The 18,253-nt window shown below is 36.8% G+C and overlaps 1 protein-coding gene across 6 annotated transcripts in view; it reads left to right on the forward strand.

The window, feature by feature from the left end:
- Positions 1-18,253, forward strand: part of TCAIM (T cell activation inhibitor, mitochondrial) — a 32,694-nt gene that overhangs the window by 9,266 nt on the left and 5,175 nt on the right. For 5 of the 6 annotated variants that reach the window (XM_039837481.1, XM_039837482.1, XM_039837479.1 and 2 more), the window contains exons 3-10: positions 580-715; positions 1,760-1,913; positions 4,891-5,143; positions 10,362-10,484; positions 12,548-12,645; positions 12,923-13,014; positions 16,409-16,641; positions 17,411-17,542. In XM_039837481.1, coding sequence (XP_039693415.1) covers positions 580-715; positions 1,760-1,913; positions 4,891-5,143; positions 10,362-10,484; positions 12,548-12,645; positions 12,923-13,014; positions 16,409-16,641; positions 17,411-17,542 — 1,221 coding nt within the window. Of the gene's footprint in view, positions 1-579; positions 716-1,759; positions 1,914-4,890; positions 5,144-10,361; positions 10,485-12,547; positions 12,646-12,922; positions 13,015-16,408; positions 16,642-17,410; positions 17,565-18,253 lie in introns of those variants that run through there. The other variant, XM_039837480.1, reaches the window with a different exon arrangement.

Raw genomic sequence — 18,253 nt, forward strand, 5'->3', positions numbered from 1 at the left:
AAGTTGCAAATAATTTCATTTGGGTTTAAAACCGTACTTTAAAAAAACACTCTCAAGTGCATTATGCCAAAACTTAAGAATAAAATGTCAAGTTATCCAACTAGAATAATATTAGCATGCTAGTAATGAGGAAATAAACTAAGAGACATCTGTATCTTCTTTTTTAAGCATTATAATTCTCAAAATATCTTTTACTATGAAAAAATTACGCCATGGATATTGAGAGAGTGTTTTTAATCTGAAAAAAACAATTCTATAGAAAATTGTCGTCATTTGTAGTGATGCCAGTTAACGTTTCCAAATAGGCTTTTCAGGGGATTTTTTTATTATTATTATTTAATATTCTCTCTCACATTGTATCTGAGGAATGTATATCCACTGTTTTTAGAAACTGTGGTGCTCACTGCTTCTTAAAACCTCATAGGTTTCAGGAAAACCACAGTTTTGCATCTTGGTTTCTTTCTTGTTTCTATGGTTTTTCTCTACATAATAATTGTAATGTTGCTGTCTCTATATAGACTGGGGATCTGCGGGGACGTCCGTGCCTCAACAAATAATAAATCCCCATCTTTTTAAAAGGTTATGTCTGGAGAAGGCATTTCCACACTGGTTTCTCTACTCAAGAGCTTTTTCAGGAGCCGAAGCAGTTAATGCCTTGAGGCCATTCTATTTCGCAGTGCACCCAGACTTCTTTGGACAGCACCCCAGAGAAAGGGTAAACATTTATTTATTTTTTTTAACCTTTAGTCCACGTGGCTGTTTAGTTTATGTACCTCCGATACAGTATAATGCAGAGTTCTGTAAAAATTTGCATTGTTCTGTGGGAGCAACATAATCAGTGCTTTGAACTAATTTGAAATACAGATACTGAAAAGTGAAAATATATTGATTTTTATGAAGTCTGTCATTTTGTATGCAGGCAATAAAGCTATTATAATTGCGATTAGAGTATTAGTAATCATGTTTTCTGTACTAGTTTTTAGAGTAAAACTGAGGGTTTGAAAGAAAACTTAAGGCCTCCATTCCCATGATCAGTCCTGTTTATAAGGATGATATGAGAAAGCTTTTTCGGCACCCTAATGGTTGTCCTTTACGTCACATACTGCTGGTCCACCTCTCCGTGACATCATTTCATGTGTGCTCAGGGAATGCAAACTGATGTGAAAAACAACTTATGATAAACTCAGGAAGGCCAATATTTTTAACATTAGATAATAAATTACAAAGCCAAATGCTTTGGAATTATTTCATTGGTTCCTTTTATTTTCCTTCACATTAATAGCTGGTTGAACACAAAAAGGAATTTAAAATTCTTGAAAATTAGAACATTATCACATTACTTTTTTCTACTTGCAATGGAAAATAAATAAATTTTGCTTCTTTGCTTTAGGAAAATATTCTGATTATGATATTTGATAGATGTTGGCTGTTCAAAGTCAGATCCTTTCTAAGTAATTAGTAAATTGAATCAGCAGAAAAATATTCGTTACCTTGAAGATGTAGTAATTTAATAAAGATTATCAGGATGTAATAAATTAATATAATTTAATTTAATGTTTACTAATTAAAAATTTTTAAACCCAAGATGTATGGAAAAATTAAGCCTAGTAGATGATTGTTTTCCCTCCTCTGCCATTGCTGTGAAATGCCAACATTTTTAATACTGAATTATTTAATAATGTGTTAAAAAGTCAGGACATAATTTCTGTTGTTTCCTGTTCTATTTTGTGGGTAAATGCCCTTTAATATGTCTTTCCAGGAGGTCAATGAAAATTCGCTTCAGAGATTAAGTGTCTACTTAGAAAACCTTCAGAAACCAGGCTTCAAGTCTTTGAAACCAACTCAGCTTACGTTTTATGTAAGAGAAACAGACCAGAACTCCTCCGATGGCCAGGAACCCTTTAGCGCTTCCGGTACGCCTTCCCGTATATTGTGTGTCCTTTGCAAGCTTCAGGTAAAAATGGGGTCACTCAGTCTGATGTTGCCAGAATACCTTTGGATTGAAACCGTCGTCATAGAAACTCAGGGTCAAGGTTGGGCTAGGAATTGAAAAAAACATCATACTTAAGCATAATTTCATGAGTTCTCTATGACAGATGGATTTGTAAAGGCAAATTATATCCTTTACAACTTTTGAAATACAAGTATCAGCAGTCCGTTTCCATTTTTATGTGTTTGGGAGAGTCAAGCTTGTTTCTGCAGCTACAGCTGCTACTTCCACTCCCACCATCAGCTAGATTTGTCTTAAATATTGAATATACATGGAGTTAAAGAATAAACCAAATTTATTTGTTAGGAAGGGAAAAAATAGAGGGAAACTTAGAAAGCTTCACACAGTAAGTTAAGGACAGAGCTGGTCCTAGAAATAATATCTCCTTATTCCTAGTCTGTCGTTTTGATTTATATACCACATTACCTACTAATTCTTCTTTAAAAATATTGATCACTTTTGCCTTTGCTGTATGACAAGACTGGCACTCTGACACAGATCTGAAACATTTTTATGTCTTTAATCTTTTTACCTGATTATAAAATTAAGATCAAGTATTTTTTAAGTTTTTATTTTCAGAACACTAGAAATCTTTAATCACCTTTTTATTGATAATTAAGATGATTAAAATGTTTGCTAGTGATATTCTTACTGAAATTAAATCTTTTCTTCAGCCCTACCTCTTTTTGGTGGTCTATGAGGAAATACACTGTATTATTAAAATAAATTTTAAAACAAGTTAAAAATTTACTAAGAGCTTTCTGTGAGTTAAGCTAAAACAAATGGTTGTAGTCAGCTATGACAGAATAAAGACAAAAATCTGCTTTCCATTAATGGGTAACTTTGAACCATTCATTAAACAAAAATAGATTATAGAAAAAAATAAGCTAGAAATGGGAGAAAACATACAGCATGTATGACAAAAAGTTGATGTTATATATAAAGAGCTCTCAGGAATCAAAAAGAAAACACAGAGTAGCTCTGTTACAAAAATGGGCGAAGATAATGACTGGACAGTTCAGAAAGTGAAACATACAAATCGCCACTAAACATACTGGACTAGGCATTCCTAACTATATAGCAGCCCATACATGGATTAAATAATTAATGGCATTGATAAGACAAAAACTGAGATATTTTTTCCTTGACTAGCTCTTCTAAGGATCTTTGATTTCTTTTAACCTTAAATGCAGGATTTTCCTTTCCTTTTTCACTGACTAGGATATCACTGTTATTTCTCACTTTACCCTCAAGCGATTCAACTAAAAAAGTCTTAGTTTGCATGTTCTAGATTCCTTAAGAGTATGTGACAAGAGAATATGTATCCCTGAGAATGCTCTAAATTGTGGTATCTCTCATCATTGGCAAAGACAAGAAAATACCTTTCAGTCATGTAAGGAATGTGAAAAATTAAATTTAACTTTTATATCCATCAGTCTCAGAAGTCTTAAATAAATTATGCTCCCTTCATTATATGGACTAGCATACAGCTACTGAAAAGAATGAGGTTGATCTATATATATAGATATGGAAGGGTCACCAAGGTTAAATGGCAAAAGCAAGTTCAAAGTAATATTTCCAGAACGGTACCATTTACATATTAAAAAGAAACAGTTCAAACTGCGAGTGTGTTTGTGTAAACACGTATGCATGATATCATATATGATATACATCCACGCAAGCACATAGAAAGGTCTAGAACAGTGCTGTCCAAGAGAACTTTCTGCAGTGATATAAGCTACCGTCTGTTCTGTATCTGCACTGATATAGCGGGCGCTGGCCCCCTGTGGCTGGTGAGTGCTCGAAATGTGGCTAGTGTTACCAGGACCTAAATTTAAAATTTTTATTTAATTTTAATTCATTTAATTCGAAACAGCCACAATTGGATAGTAACTACCCTGTTAGACGTTACGGGAGGGAAAGCACACGTACCTAGCTGTTAACGGCGGTCACGTCTGGTGAAAGTGCGAGGTCGTGTGCCTATTAAGAGGAGACTTTTATTTTTACTATACACATCTCTCTAATTTTATAATAAAGATGTACTTACATATATATTTGTATAATTTTCAAAACCAATTTAAAAAAATTTTTTTAAAGAAAACGTGTTGTAAGGAAGAAAGTACTTGGCTTGATGTCATCTCAGGTTTCAGCCTCCTCCATTCTTTGTACCCTCCTCAGACCTGCATTTCTTCACGTTTGAAAAGAGAGATTAATAATAGCACAGTTGGTGGGAGTGCTGAATGAAAAGTTAAAAGTTATGTAAATTCAACCAGAACCAGGCCTAACACGAATACCAAAATTAGATCGTGAAGCACTAACTTTTAAACAATTAGGGAATTTTAAATCACTTTCGAAAATACTGAGTTACTAACTACTTGGGTGGGCAAGTATGAGGAGAATCTCTTTCAGTCACAGAGAAAATTCTAGATGAGTTTCTGTCACCACTGGGACCAAGTCGTCTGGCTCCTCTCCTCTTCGGAACCAGTGTCGCACGGCGGCCTCTCCCTCCTCTCCAGTCCCCTTTGTCTTGATGCTAGAAACCATCGTGGGTAGACGCTTGCTCACAGGAGAGCTTTTCTGTCTCTCAGACTGGAGAGATCGAGTTTATGGGCAGCATTGGAAATATTCTGAATCCCCTTCTTGAGCTGGGATGGCTTTGATCCCTGGTGCAAACTAGAAAAGGGAACTGACAATTTGAGGAATTCATGAAGGTCAAGATAGTGTTGGTATAGATTTGGAGACAGGAACTGTAGCGTTCCATCGACAGATGATTAGCTAGTAGGGTACATGTTAATCGGTAATGGAATGTTTTAAAAGATTTCGATTTTATAAATGCATGAAATGATTTGTAAATAAAGCAAATAATCATCTGTATTCACTGGGGGAATTATATTCTCTAGGATTTCGAGCAGTCAAATTTACTTTGCACACCAGAGATCTGCTAAGCACAGTATTATATATTCTCAACTCCTGCAGTTTATCAGTTGAACATATCCAAAGCTCGAATAGCAATGTGCATTCTCAGCCTCTCAAAGCGGCGAAAAGGATGTCTGACAGGCCCATCAAATGGGACAAGTCTTATTACTCCTTTACTGGATTTAAAGATCCGGACGAAGATCTCGAACAAGTCTTGAGAATGGAAACAACCCTGACGTACGTGCGAGTTTTTATTTAAACTTTTCTGTAGTTTATGTTTAAAAATAAAGTCCGTTTTTTCAGGAAAAGTAATACTATCAATATAGTTAACCCAGTAAACATTATGAAAAAGATATCTCATGTTTCTTAAAGTTATCAGAATACTTCTAATTGTATTAAATTTTTGATCTTTTGATACCAAACACATGCAAGAGATTGTTCTGGTTAAGATTTTTAAAAATTCTTCCCCTCGTTACCCTTGGTATATGGAGAAAGGATTTATCTAAGACTATAAAAAAAATTTAAGCTTCTTCATGTGTTAAGCATTTTCAGTTTCTTTGGAGAGTTCAGTAGTAATGTTCCGTAGTGTAATAATCCACACATAATAAAAATACATGGAGACATCACTTAGAAATGCCATCTGGAACAGACTGAGGGGAAAAAAAACAGATTTTAGTTATAAAAACCATGTACAAAATGTTTCTGTATTATTTATCCATAAGTTACCATTACTGTATTTTGATTAAGTCATTTTTGGACTCCATGAAGACTAGCCACATTCTGTCCCTGTGGTTGTATCTAAAGAATCTGTGGCTTACCAGAGGGTTCTCACTCATTACAGCGTGGTAAATTATCCACTGGCAGAGCATTTGGTCTGTGGGTCATCTGTGCTAACTCAGGAATTCCTCCCCGTGTCATTTAGCTAGATCTCAAATAAGGATGAAGAGACGGGAGGGCAGCAGAGTCCAGTACAGACAGGGAGACAAATGTCTGTCTGAAGGCATGTGTGTGCATATCTATGTGTATTGGTCTGTGGTGATAGTCCACCTCCGATATATCTCTATGTGTCACTGATAGATAAGTCACCTCCCTAAATATGTGGATTTTCATTGTTCAGATTCCCTTCTGTAAATAAAACCAAGGAAAGCATGGCTTTGGGAAGTAGGAAATAAGGCTAAAAATAAACAAAGAACAGTCATGGTGGAATAGAGATTGATGACTTTAAAAACTAGTTAGGAAAACAGAAGACATGATTGAAGATAAATTACACACAGAGGCTACAGTGGGAATCAGATTGCTGTGAGCATGAGCTGGATGGAAGAGAGGTTCTCAGCCTTGCCCACGAAACTTCTGCTTACACCCTTAAGACCTGTTGCTCTTACTTATCTAGTGAACAAGGGGTTGGGAACAAGGGGTTGGGAATGCTTGGTGGAAAGGGTATAGAAAAAAATTGAGATTGGATAAGTCACGGCAAAAAAGCACAAATAAGAGTTGTTGGATCTTGACTCAAGCTAAGGGGCTTAAGAATAACACGTTACAGAAATTCAGAGAAGCAGTTAGTCTGTGGTTCAGTTAAATGTTTTTTAGGGTATAGTTTTGGTCTGGAGCTGGATGTGCAGCCATCGTGAAAAGATTATCCTAAAGACCCGGAACTCAGAGTTAGCCAGCTGGCAAACTAATGAAAACAAATTGAAGCTATGAAAAGTCAATTCAACAAGATAAGTGGTATTCAACTGGATTCCTTGTCCAAGATGAGTATTTATAATTTATTTCTATGTTGTTCATCTAATAAAATTCCTCAGTCTTTAATAAAAGTAGACTTTCCTAATTATACAACATTGTAAAATATACAGTTTTTTAAACTTTCCTATATATTTGAAGCTTTTTATAATAACGTATTCAGGAAAATTTTTTTAAGTAGATTTTTCTTACATTATATATATTAGGTAGTTTTGAAGAGTAGGAAACACGTTTTAATCATCTTTCTGTCTATTGATCTGTCTCAGATTTATAAAACCTATCCAACTATTTTTATTAAACAGAATTAAAAACTGTTGAATGGATATGAATGTGAAATGCAGGGGCTCAGTATGGAGAACTCAAGGTTTAATATGGAAATGTAAAGTAGCTTAATACACAGATGGTAGCAGTGCAAGTGACTTAGTAATGAATGTAGAGAATCTTTTTTTTTTTTTTTGAGAATCATTTTTTAATGGTGCCTTTTAATTTCATTAGTGTTTACTAAAAAATGCTGTTTTCAGCAAGAGATGCATCATCTTAGGGAAAATTTATTGCGTAGACAAGTTGTGTTACTATACTACCTCCAAAGGTATAGTTTGTTTTAAATTCAAGTTCTCGTGTTGACAGTAACCAGGACAAGCTCAGAAAATGTCATTTTGACTTGTCTGCTCTTGAAGAAGATAGCAACATAAATTTAATAGACCACTGTTTTAGAAATTGAAGTTAGTGGAAATTTAACTTTCTAATTTACTGATCATTATTATCCATTCTAGTTGTCAGTAGCTATTCATCTTGTCAGACATTGAAGTAAACCCATTATTAGCCAGATAGAACTTTTCTTAGCTTCAAGTAAAGTTATGCTATACCACTATTATCGTTTTAGTCTTGTTTATAACTGAGATATATGATTTTTTTGCTTTAAAACTATGATTTAAAATTAATATCGAAGTCTCCTAAATGAGACATAAAGCATTCAGAGTTGCTTACAAAAAAACTCGGAATAAGGTTGTGGGCGGTTCTTGGTATAATGTTATTTTCATATTTTTCACTTCTGCCTGTTTTTCTTGAACTAGAGAATACTGAGAAGTGACTGGTGTCACCTTAGACCTTCCCATTCAGTGCCTCCCTTCTAAAATCCAGCAGGTAGAGATTTCTGTTTTGTTTAGTTTTTAACGCTTATATTGGAGGCCCTTGGGTTATGTTTCTTGAGCATTGGTATCTTAGTGACTTACCTGAACCAGATCATCAGACCTGGCGGAGTTTGAGATTAACTTTAAGAAAGTGTAACTGTAGGGCCGAAGGCCCAGGCTGGGCAGGACGGGAGAGGACAGCACAGCACTGAGAACAGGCAAGAAGCAGCTCTTTGGGCTCTTAGACTGAATTGCACTGTAGACTGAATGCTGCAAAAAAATCTGTATTGCCTTTACCGGCATGCCTTAGCGTGCTCATGCTGGAGTTATGACACCTGTACTAATTCGAACGGTTTCATTTCTATTATTTCCCTAACTTAACCCAGTTTCTCTATCATAGCATAGTCACACAGGCACAGGGCCCTTTCAGGCCAGCCTTGACCTTTTCCCAAACATGGATATTGCCCACTTTGAAGGAACCTCTGCTGAGGCTTTGTTCAACATTTTATGTTACTTTTTCCCCGATAAGGATTCAGGAGTTTTTTTTTTTTTATGATGAAAGCCAGAATTGTATCTGTACCAATGTCTTGTTTCAATTATTAATTTTTTTTAATGTGTAATTATTTTGCAAATAATTATAAAATTGTTGAACCATTTGAGAGTTTTCAAATCATGAAATTGAGTGACTGCTGACTAGTGAGGAGACTTAAGGTACCTGTCACCTGTTAGTCGCTGTGGTCATTTTGAACACATACAGTTTTAAGTTTTTATTTTTATTTTTGTGTTTTTTAATTCATCTTTATTGTAAATGTAGATTGCAGAAGAATCATAAAGAACACATGCCGAATTATATAGTTTTGAAGTAGCATTACAAATAATTCTGCAAATGTACATCAAACAGATCTACACCTGATTTATAAATTGCATTCACCTGATCAAAATTTACTCTTGAAAGCATGTTAAGATATTTCTAATGTTTCAGGACATAATGTCTAAAAGAAAAAAAACATAACGATAGTATTATTTAGCAAGGAATTTTAATTTTTTAGGTAATTTTATTTTTGTTGAGTAGTGCAGGCTGAAATAGTCTTAATATTGTGAAAGGAAACACAGAAATTGTGCAAAAAAATCAGTTGGGTTTTTTAAAACACAAAATAGAAGAATCATCAGGTCATAAAAGCTCTATTTAATGTATTTTCATATTACATCTGGTAATTACATGTAAATCTAAATTTTAGGACCCGTTGTGTAAGTTTGAATTTCTCAGCAAATTGTTCTTTATCTTACTTCAAAATCACTTTACTATATACCATATAAAAAAGGGTGAAATTAAAATTTTAATACCAAAGGAATTTTTTTATAAATATAGTAATATATACTATAATAAAAGGAATTTACCAGTCTAAAAAAAAATTAGGAAATACTACTCTGTGTTATAAATTTTAGTATTTTCATATTTTGGATATATTTTACAATTATCAAATAATATAACAAAAATGTATTTTAATTATATAATTTGAGTTTAGAAAGCCAGTAGGATCCATTTCTATCTAAAATAATCTCACATGTAATGTCCTTCCTAATGAAAAAAAAACATGTCATTGAACTGTAGAAAGACCATTGAAATGCTATTCTGTCAGCTACTAAGATACCAGTAAATGTCAGACTTCCATTTTTTCTACTCGAATTTTGCGCAAGTAGTCGTATTTCATTTACAATGTCTAAGTTCCGAATCAATCTTGGTGTCCACGCAGTGCCACATTGGACAGCTGCACCACTGGATCTATTTCTGTAGGATGTTTGGGAATTTTATAGTCATGATTTAACTCTTAGATGTATTTTACTTATTCTCCCCTCGTTTACAGGCTGAGTCAGCATTTTTAAATTGTAAGTCATAGCACAATTTATCAATACGGGACCAATTGTTTTGTTTTGTCCCTTTTTTAAATGTTTTAAATATGGTCTGTAAGTGTAAGTATTAATTCTCGAAATGCTTGTTTTAGTTACATATAAATGCACGTGCATGCACGTGTGTGCACACACATGTACCGAGTCACCATTTAAAATAATTCCTACCATGGATTGCCATCAAAGAAGCACCATCTCGTGGTATCGGTGCCATTTAAAAGGCAGTGCATCCCGAGCAAGGAGCTCGCAGTGGTTACTTTGTCGCTTCTAGACGGGTAGACTCTAATTTCTTCCTTTACTTTAATCCTGGTTGTGAGTACCCAGAGCTCTCAGCGTTTATTCCCTCATCTCCCTGGTCACCCCTTACCAGTCTAGTCTTTTTACCACAAAGTCTCCAAAAACACGGCTCCTCTCAGGTCGGTCTGTCCACCCGCTGGTGCTCCTTGACACCGCCGCCCGTTCCACCCGACCCAGTGCCCAGCTTAAGTCTCATCTCAGCCACTCAGTCGACACTCATCTCTCCCTCCTTTGTTTTTTACCAATAACTTGATAAAAGTGTGATTGGAAACTCAGTTAAACGGGGCTGCTTTAAGGTAATACATATGTCTCTCAATAGTAGAAATGTTTGCATTATGGTTAGCACTAGAATATGTATCTCTCTCTCTTTTTCTTTCTAGATCCTGGTTAGATAACAATGGGAAAAGTGCTGTTAAAAAGCTGGAGAATAGTCTGCCACTTAGAAAAGAACTAGATCGTTTAAAAGATGAACTGTCTCATCAATTGCAGCTCTCAGATATCAGGTAATAAAGAGAGAACCGAACTTAGAGATTAAAATAAACGTGTGTTACCTATTGGTAAAGTTTTCCAGCGGTTAAATATTTGCATCTTTAACTATTTGGATAACTAAATATTCTTCACTTATCTTTTTGTGAAAGTATTGAAATATTCATCTGTGTTAGAAAACTATTATCAGTTTCTTTTTTAAAACAGTAAAGTATGGTTTAGATACTGATATATATTTAGCATAATAGTTGAACTTTTTTACATGAGAAGTTTCTAGAAAAAAATACCCTTGTCCATATACACATTGTTGTGGCGCGATCAATTCTAAGACCCACGGAGCCAATTGAGATGAATTATGAGCCTTTATTAGCCAGCCAGCGACTGACTCTCTACCACGCAGGGTTCGAGGAGATCGGCCTCGAGCTCCCAAAAGAGGCAGCTTATAAAGCCTAGCCACACCCTAGTTAACATCAAACAAGCAAGCAGATTACAGAAGCAGAAGTTGGCCATTAGCATATCTTTGCCCAGAACCGCACCCTTAACACACATAATATGTAAAAAATAATTATTCCCCCATCACGTAAGATTAGTATTCAAGTTTAAAAAGAGGGAGAGAGAAGTGGATGTTATGTTCTTGGTTCTGTGTTATACAGCATGACTTCTTAAGTTTTCATAAACTTGGAAATAGTTATATAAAGATACATGCCGCAGTCCAGTATAAAAATAGACACAACAGCTGCTCGAACTGAAACGAAGAGAAAGGAGAGGGTCACGTGATTCAGTCATGGGACTCCCCACTACAGTAACCCTGAGCAGTCGTCACCCAGTCTCGTGCTTCGACGTGTCTGTTACCGGTTGCTGTAGCTCGTTTTGTTGTTTTCAACCCTCATCCTCAGGACTTTTCTTACATTGAGCCAGACGACTGTTCGCGCACCGCGGTAGCCCTGTTTCCGTCTGCTTGCAGAGCCAGGTGGCGCTGCACGTCCTGTCCCTGTGCCTTCAGGTTTCACGGGGAGGCGTGTGAACCTGGAGCGGCACCGAGCCCGGGTTTGTGCCGATAGCTGTTCTGTCCTCTTACCATCTCGTCAGTAGTTTTTCAACCACACTTCGATTATGGGGGAGTCTTCCCATGCCGTGGTCTAGTAAAAACAAAGCAAGAAGACCCTTTTTAAACGTTTCTAAAATAAATTAATTAATGCATGTGACTGTAACTTTTTTTAACATAAATTTTAAAAGACCTGTCAAAGCATACTGGGATGAGTAAAATGCAAGGATTTCTTAGAAAGACATAAACATTACTTTGCCATATCGTGAAGAAATTTCTCAGCTTTAATTCTTACTATGGTAAATAGTAATAGATAGAACCCACATGAACAAAGGCTCTTTGGGGTTCTCCGTGTTTGAGAGTGCAACAGGAGTTCGGAGACTAAAACGATTGAGGTCCCCCCCACCCCCCGGACGTGACTGCTTCTCCACTTACTGGTTATAAGGTCACAGAGCTAGTAAATCACAGAATTAGAATTCAAAAGTCGGTTTTCTGATACCACTTAAGACCCGTGCTCTTCACATTTGCACAGCAGTGCCTGTGGCATCATGCGAACATCAGGCTCCATTTTGTCAGTAACAGCTAATGCTTATTTATAAAATGAGCAGATTATATGGTGTCATAAAAATCATTCTCTACAATAAGATGAAAAGCATCTGAGAAGCCTAACTGGAATTCCTAATTGGAACTTACATCTAAAACAAAATCATCACCATTGAACAATGTAGAGAAGAAAACAAAAATTTTTTTTCAGAGTCTTTCCCATGTCATCCTCTTATTTTAAAATAGAAACCACGTGGTGTATTTGCTCATTTTAAATCTTCGGATCTCTGAACGTCAGTAGTAATATTTCTACCCTCTGGTAAACAATTCATTCTCCATTTGGTCGCCTCTTGAAAACCGAGCGCGTTCGGAAGCGTGCTGTGTGCGTACTGGAGAAGAGAACTTGGCTTCCCAGGCGCCCAGCAGTCGGGGTGAGTGCTGCCTGCCCCTCGGGTGCTGGCGTTAATGCGCCTGTGTGCTCTGTTGCACTAGGTGGCAGAGGAGCTGGGGCATCGCCCATCGCTGTAGCCAGCTGCATAGTTTAGGCCGCTTAGCACAGCAGAACGTGGAAACGCTTAAAAATGCAAAAGGTAAATGATTTCCATTTTCTTTTAAAATCCACTTCGCTTCTATACACATCTGGAAACCGTAGAGGGAAACTAAGTATTAAAAGTCTTTGCAGATGTGACTCATAGCTGATTTTTAAATCTGTTCCTTTGAATAAATCAGTGACATAAAATTAGCCTTTAAGCTTCTACTAAATTTAATCCTGAATTTATACACCAAATTTAAGTAATCATTTGTACAATGTGAAAAAATAGGAAGCATCTCTGGACAGTGACCAAAGGGTTTGTGTTTCATCATCAGGATGTACAATAATATTTACAGACCGCTCTGGAATGAGTGCGGTGGGCCATGTGATGCTGGGAACAATGGATGTCCATCATCACTGGACAAGGGTAAGAAAAGCTTAAATGCAAAAAAAAAAAGAAATCTCTGATTTGCTATCAACATACCACCTACTTTTGTTTTAAACTATGCTATTATGTCAGTGAACTAAAAAAAAATTTTTAATCATAGATATGTGTCTTTTCAGATCAGATGCTTAATATCATGTAGTTAAAATACTTAGAAGACTGATTTTTTTTTTTTTCCTAAAGGCTTTCTTTATTGTACCTTTTTTGACATCTATATCTTAAGGTATTTGGCATATTCTGTGTGGTGTTCTGGTTGGACTCTTTGCATATGTTACTAGACTGAAAATTATTGGAAGGTAGAGAAATCTCAATAGCCTAAGACAGTGCTTAGAACATAATTGGCACTTTTAATAAGAAGAGAGAGAACTTAATTTAAATGGCACCTCTTCCATTGAAAAAGATTTGTTTAGAGGACTGATTTTTAAGTCATTTTTTATTTGGAAATTTTATAGTCTTTTCTGAAGCATAGCCTAAAGGCCTGCATTTCTGTTGTTTTGCTTTGTTTTTAACAGATTTATTGTGATATAACTGACATACAATAAACCGTACATACTTAGCGTGTATAATTTGATGAGATTCGACATATGTGAATACCTACAAAACCATGACCACGGTCAAGACAATGAACATATCATCACCCACAAAAGAATGCTCATGTCCCTTTGTCAACTCTGTCTTCCATCCCAGCACCTCCTCCCAGCCAAGCACTGGTCAGCTTTCTGTCACTATAGATTAGTTTGTATTTCTAGAGTTTTATATAATTGGAATCATAGAGTATGTACTTTTTTGGCAGGGAAAGGGCCTGATTTCTTTTACTCGGGATAACTTTTGAGATTCGTGCATGCCGTTGCACGCATCGAGAAAAGTATTCCTTGTTGTTGCGACGTAGCGCTCCATCGTATGGGTATTCCACCGTTTGTTTATCCACTCACCTATTGACAGATGTCGGGTTGTGTCAGTTTCTGGCTATTAGAAACAAAGCCGCTGCTATGCACAGTATCTACAGATGTCTGTGTGGACACATATTTCTTTTTCTCTTGGGTAAATACCTGAAAGTGGAATGGCTGGATAGTTAAGGTATTTTAACTTTTTAAGAAACTGCTAACACTTACTATGGTCTTCTTAATTTTAGCCATTCTAATAAGTGTTGGTACTATCTCATCGTGGGTTTAATTTGCATTTCTCTAATGACGAATGATGGTGAGCATCTTCTCATGTTTTCATTTGCCATCCACATACCTTCTTTGGTGAAATATCTATTCAAATCAAATACTTGGTCGAAAATATTTGCAAACCACATCTCTGACAAAGTCTTCGTATATAAATATATAAAGAACTCACAAAACTCAGCAGTAAATTTAAAAAAAAAAACAAAAAACAGTCCAACAAGAAAATGGGGAAAAGACACGAACAGGCCTATCACAGAGGAGGACATACAGATGACAAACAGATGCAGAGATGTTCAGCACGATCAACTATAGGGAAATGCAAATTAAGACTACAATGCGATATCACTACACACCTACCAGAATGGCTAACGTGAAAAGTAATGACGCCACCACATTCTGGTGAAGGCGCACAAAAACTGGATTACTCAGCCATGCCGTTGTGTGTCAGATGGCACAGGCCCTCGGGGAGACAGTCCGGCAGTCTTTTGTAATAATTAAATATGTGCTTACCACGTGGCCCAGCAGAGTCACTCTTGGGCATTTATACTAGAGAAATGACAAATTCTGGAGACACAAAAACCTATACACAAATGTTCATAATAGCCAAAAACTAGGGGGGAAAAACCCTAATGTCCTCCAGCGTTCAAATGATTTACAAAAGTGTGATATATCCCCACCGTGGAACGCCACTCAGCAGGGACGAGCGAGGAACTCCTGACGCGTGCGGCAGCGTGGGTGGGTCTCGGGCATCGTGCCGAGTGGAAAAAGTCAACCTCGAAAGATTGCATACTGTGTGATTCCATTTATATGACATTCTTAAAATAATAAAATAGAACAGATGAGTGGTTCCCAGGGGTTGGGGAGTCGGGGAGCAGAGGTGTCCGTGGCTGTAAAGGTGGAGCACAGGGATCCTTGTGGTGGCACTCGTCTGTAACTTGACTGTGGTTGTGTCACATGGATCTACACTGGATAAAACTGCGTATAGTTAAGTACACGCACACGCAAATGAGTACAGGTAAAACAGGTGAAATCTGGATGAGGTCAGTGGGTTGCATCCGTGTCAGTTTCCTGGTTGTGACAGTGTACTCTAGTTTTGCAAGATGTTACCATCGGGGAGACTGGGTGGAAAATGTATGCATCTACAGTTCTCTCAAAATAAAAAGGGTTTAAAATGTAGAGACCATTTATACAAGAATAACCCATTGAGAAACGAATTTAAAACATAAGCAGTAAAATGATTAGAAGTCTATTTTAAACTAATTGTAGAATTTTTATGCTGCTATTGCTTTTATTACACTTCGATGTCTTCTGAGACTTTGATGTCTTCTGACCCCTAGCGCTGTCTGTGTGAAATGTGAGTCTTCAGTGTAGCACACACGGGCCGCCCCGGACCTGACCCCTCCGGCCTCCTCAGCCTCTTTGCACTCACCGACAGGCGTGCCACACTGCTGCCACACCAGACACCTTTGTGAACATGCTGTCCCAACTCGTGCCTCCATGTTGGCACATCTTTCTCTTCCCCCGAGACAGTCCCACATGCATCTCACCTTTCCCGGTCTCTCCTCTTTTCACATGGGGCACGGTAGACTTCCTTAGTTACTTTTGCTTGCCCTGCTCTGTATTCACTCACCTTGACATGGCACCCAGTATGCCGAAGTCTTATTTCTGTTTTGTTTCCTTGCACCCCAGCTGTGAGCCCCTGGCAAACAGGGACAGACTGATGCTCTGTGCCCTCCAGGTGCCCAGTTTAGTGCTTACGTACGTGGTAGGTGCTCAGTAGCATTGACCACATTTAATTTAATTAGATGGGTTAAAGCAAATTCCGAAGAAATATACTTGGAGTTGAAATACATATACTTTATTTCTAAAACCCTTTATTATACCATTTAAGTATTTAAACAAATTTGAGGTTTTTGCCTGAATATCTAAGTATTAGCACTTGGGACTTATTTTTATTTGGAACATGTTTCTTTTTTTCTGCAGTCACTTCAGTTCCTATCTAAAAATCCCTAAGATTTATAGTTGTTTGTTTTGAATATTAATATTTCCAGCATTATATTAAGTCTCCTATTTCTTACTTGAACTTCCTCTTAGTAAATAATTTTCTTATGAAAATTTCTCAGTACCATTTATTGGAATCTTAAAATTGAACTATTATCATAATGTAAAATTAAATACTTCTTTCCTTTTTTAAAAAAATCTTATAGCTTTTTGAAAGATTACCAAGTTATTTTGACCTTCAGAGGAGGCTGGTGCTTTTAGAAGACCAAATAAGCTATCTTCTAGGTGGCATACAAGTTGTTTATATTGAAGAATTACAGCCAGAATTGACACTTGAAGAATATTACGCTCTTCTTAATGTATTCTATAAAAGACTGTTGAAAAACAGAATTCCTTTCCATCCTCGAAGTCTGCGTGGTTTACAAATGATCCTTAACAGGTAAATATCTAAAACAAGAATGACTTATCCATTCACTTAGGTGGTTGTGCGTGTAAGTGTGTGATTCTTAGGAATTAAACAATGTCACTACTTCTGTTAGCAACATTTTTACACATTAGAAAAGCCAACATGAAAGGATTAAAGGATTGAATCTCTAGAACATTCTGTAAGTATACTACCATTTATAGGGCAAAGTCCGCGCTGGATTAAACTAATGTTAAATCAAGAGCCAACATTTTTTGTGATAATAGTACTTTCCAGGTACTGTGCTTGGAGCTTAAATGCATTATCTCTTTTGCTCTCACACCCTTACCATGAAATGGGTTACCACCCCCATTTCTTCAGTCTCAAATGTGACTAAGTTATACAAATAATCAAGCTGCAGTGATGAAAGTTTTGACTTTGTCCCTAGTATAATTTGCATTGAAATACTTTATGAAATAACTAGTGTTAGCACATTCCACTGAGCAAAACCATCAAACTGACATGTCTTAAATTGCTTACTGGACTGAATAAACTGTTCTGTCCAGTTAAAAAAAAAAATTATAGACGAGGAAGGTCACAGGGCTAGGAAATATATGGTCATCCTGATAAAACGTGTCTTTTGGAAGACAGCAAAACTTTTAAGTCATTTTGGTTATACTTTTTCGGTGGATTTTCTTGATGCGTTTCTTTTCTGTTAATCAGATTCATAAAATCTTTCCTTGGGGGGCGGAGGGGGAGACGGAAGGAATCGATGACTTTTCCTTTCACATATCCTTCATTACAGTGACAGATATGCGCCCAGCTTGCATGAACTCGGGCATTTTAACATCCCAGCCCTCTGCGATCCAGCAAACCTCCAGTGGTTCATCCTCACCAAAGCCCCACAGGCCAGAGAGAACTTGAAGAGAAAAGACGAGTGAGTGCCCTGAGCCCCCCGTGATGTCTTGTCATTCCTTCTAACTTTTAAAAATGCAGGTATTCAGAATTCATAAATGGGAAACATTAAAGGTATATTTAACTTAGGAAATTGACTGAGTTGTGAATGTTCCATATTCACTTATTCCCCACCTTGTTTGGCCAGGGATTGGCAATGGCTGTCTCCTAATTAACCTAACTTATACTGCCACCATGTACCTCAATTTGAGAAGCAGGGCTTCTTAATCTAAAAGTCAACCCAGGAGCAGAACGAAAGATAAGAAAGCCGGAAAGAAATTCTCCAGGCGGAAAAGGGTGACAACAAGGACAAAAAAGCAGTGAGTGCTTGACTGCCAGGAGCCTTCATTGTTTAACATTTTGAAAACTACTGAGAGAGAGCAAGCTTCATCTGCATTTAAACGAGACATGTTAAAAATAAAAGTCATTTTAGTTCATAAGCAAATGTTAAAGTAAAAAAAAAAAATCGTTTTAGTTCATAAAACGATGCTGATGTTGCTTGATAATTATTTTTCTAAGGATGTTGCCTGAGGAGGTTTGGTTGCTGAGGTTCCTTTGCATAGTCACCATTTGCTGTGACCGTTGTGTGTCCACAGCTGTGACAGGTACCAGTTAGAGAAAGTGAAGGCCTGGCTGGTCTCTGCCCTTCTGGAATGTGTCCAGTAGGAGATGTGAGTGCTATAAATAGGTCAGT

Source organism: Pteropus medius, unplaced genomic scaffold, assembly GCF_902729225.1.
Source record: "Pteropus medius unplaced genomic scaffold, Ma_sr-lr_union100, whole genome shotgun sequence".
In the NCBI taxonomy this organism is placed as follows: Eukaryota; Metazoa; Chordata; class Mammalia; order Chiroptera; family Pteropodidae; genus Pteropus; species Pteropus medius.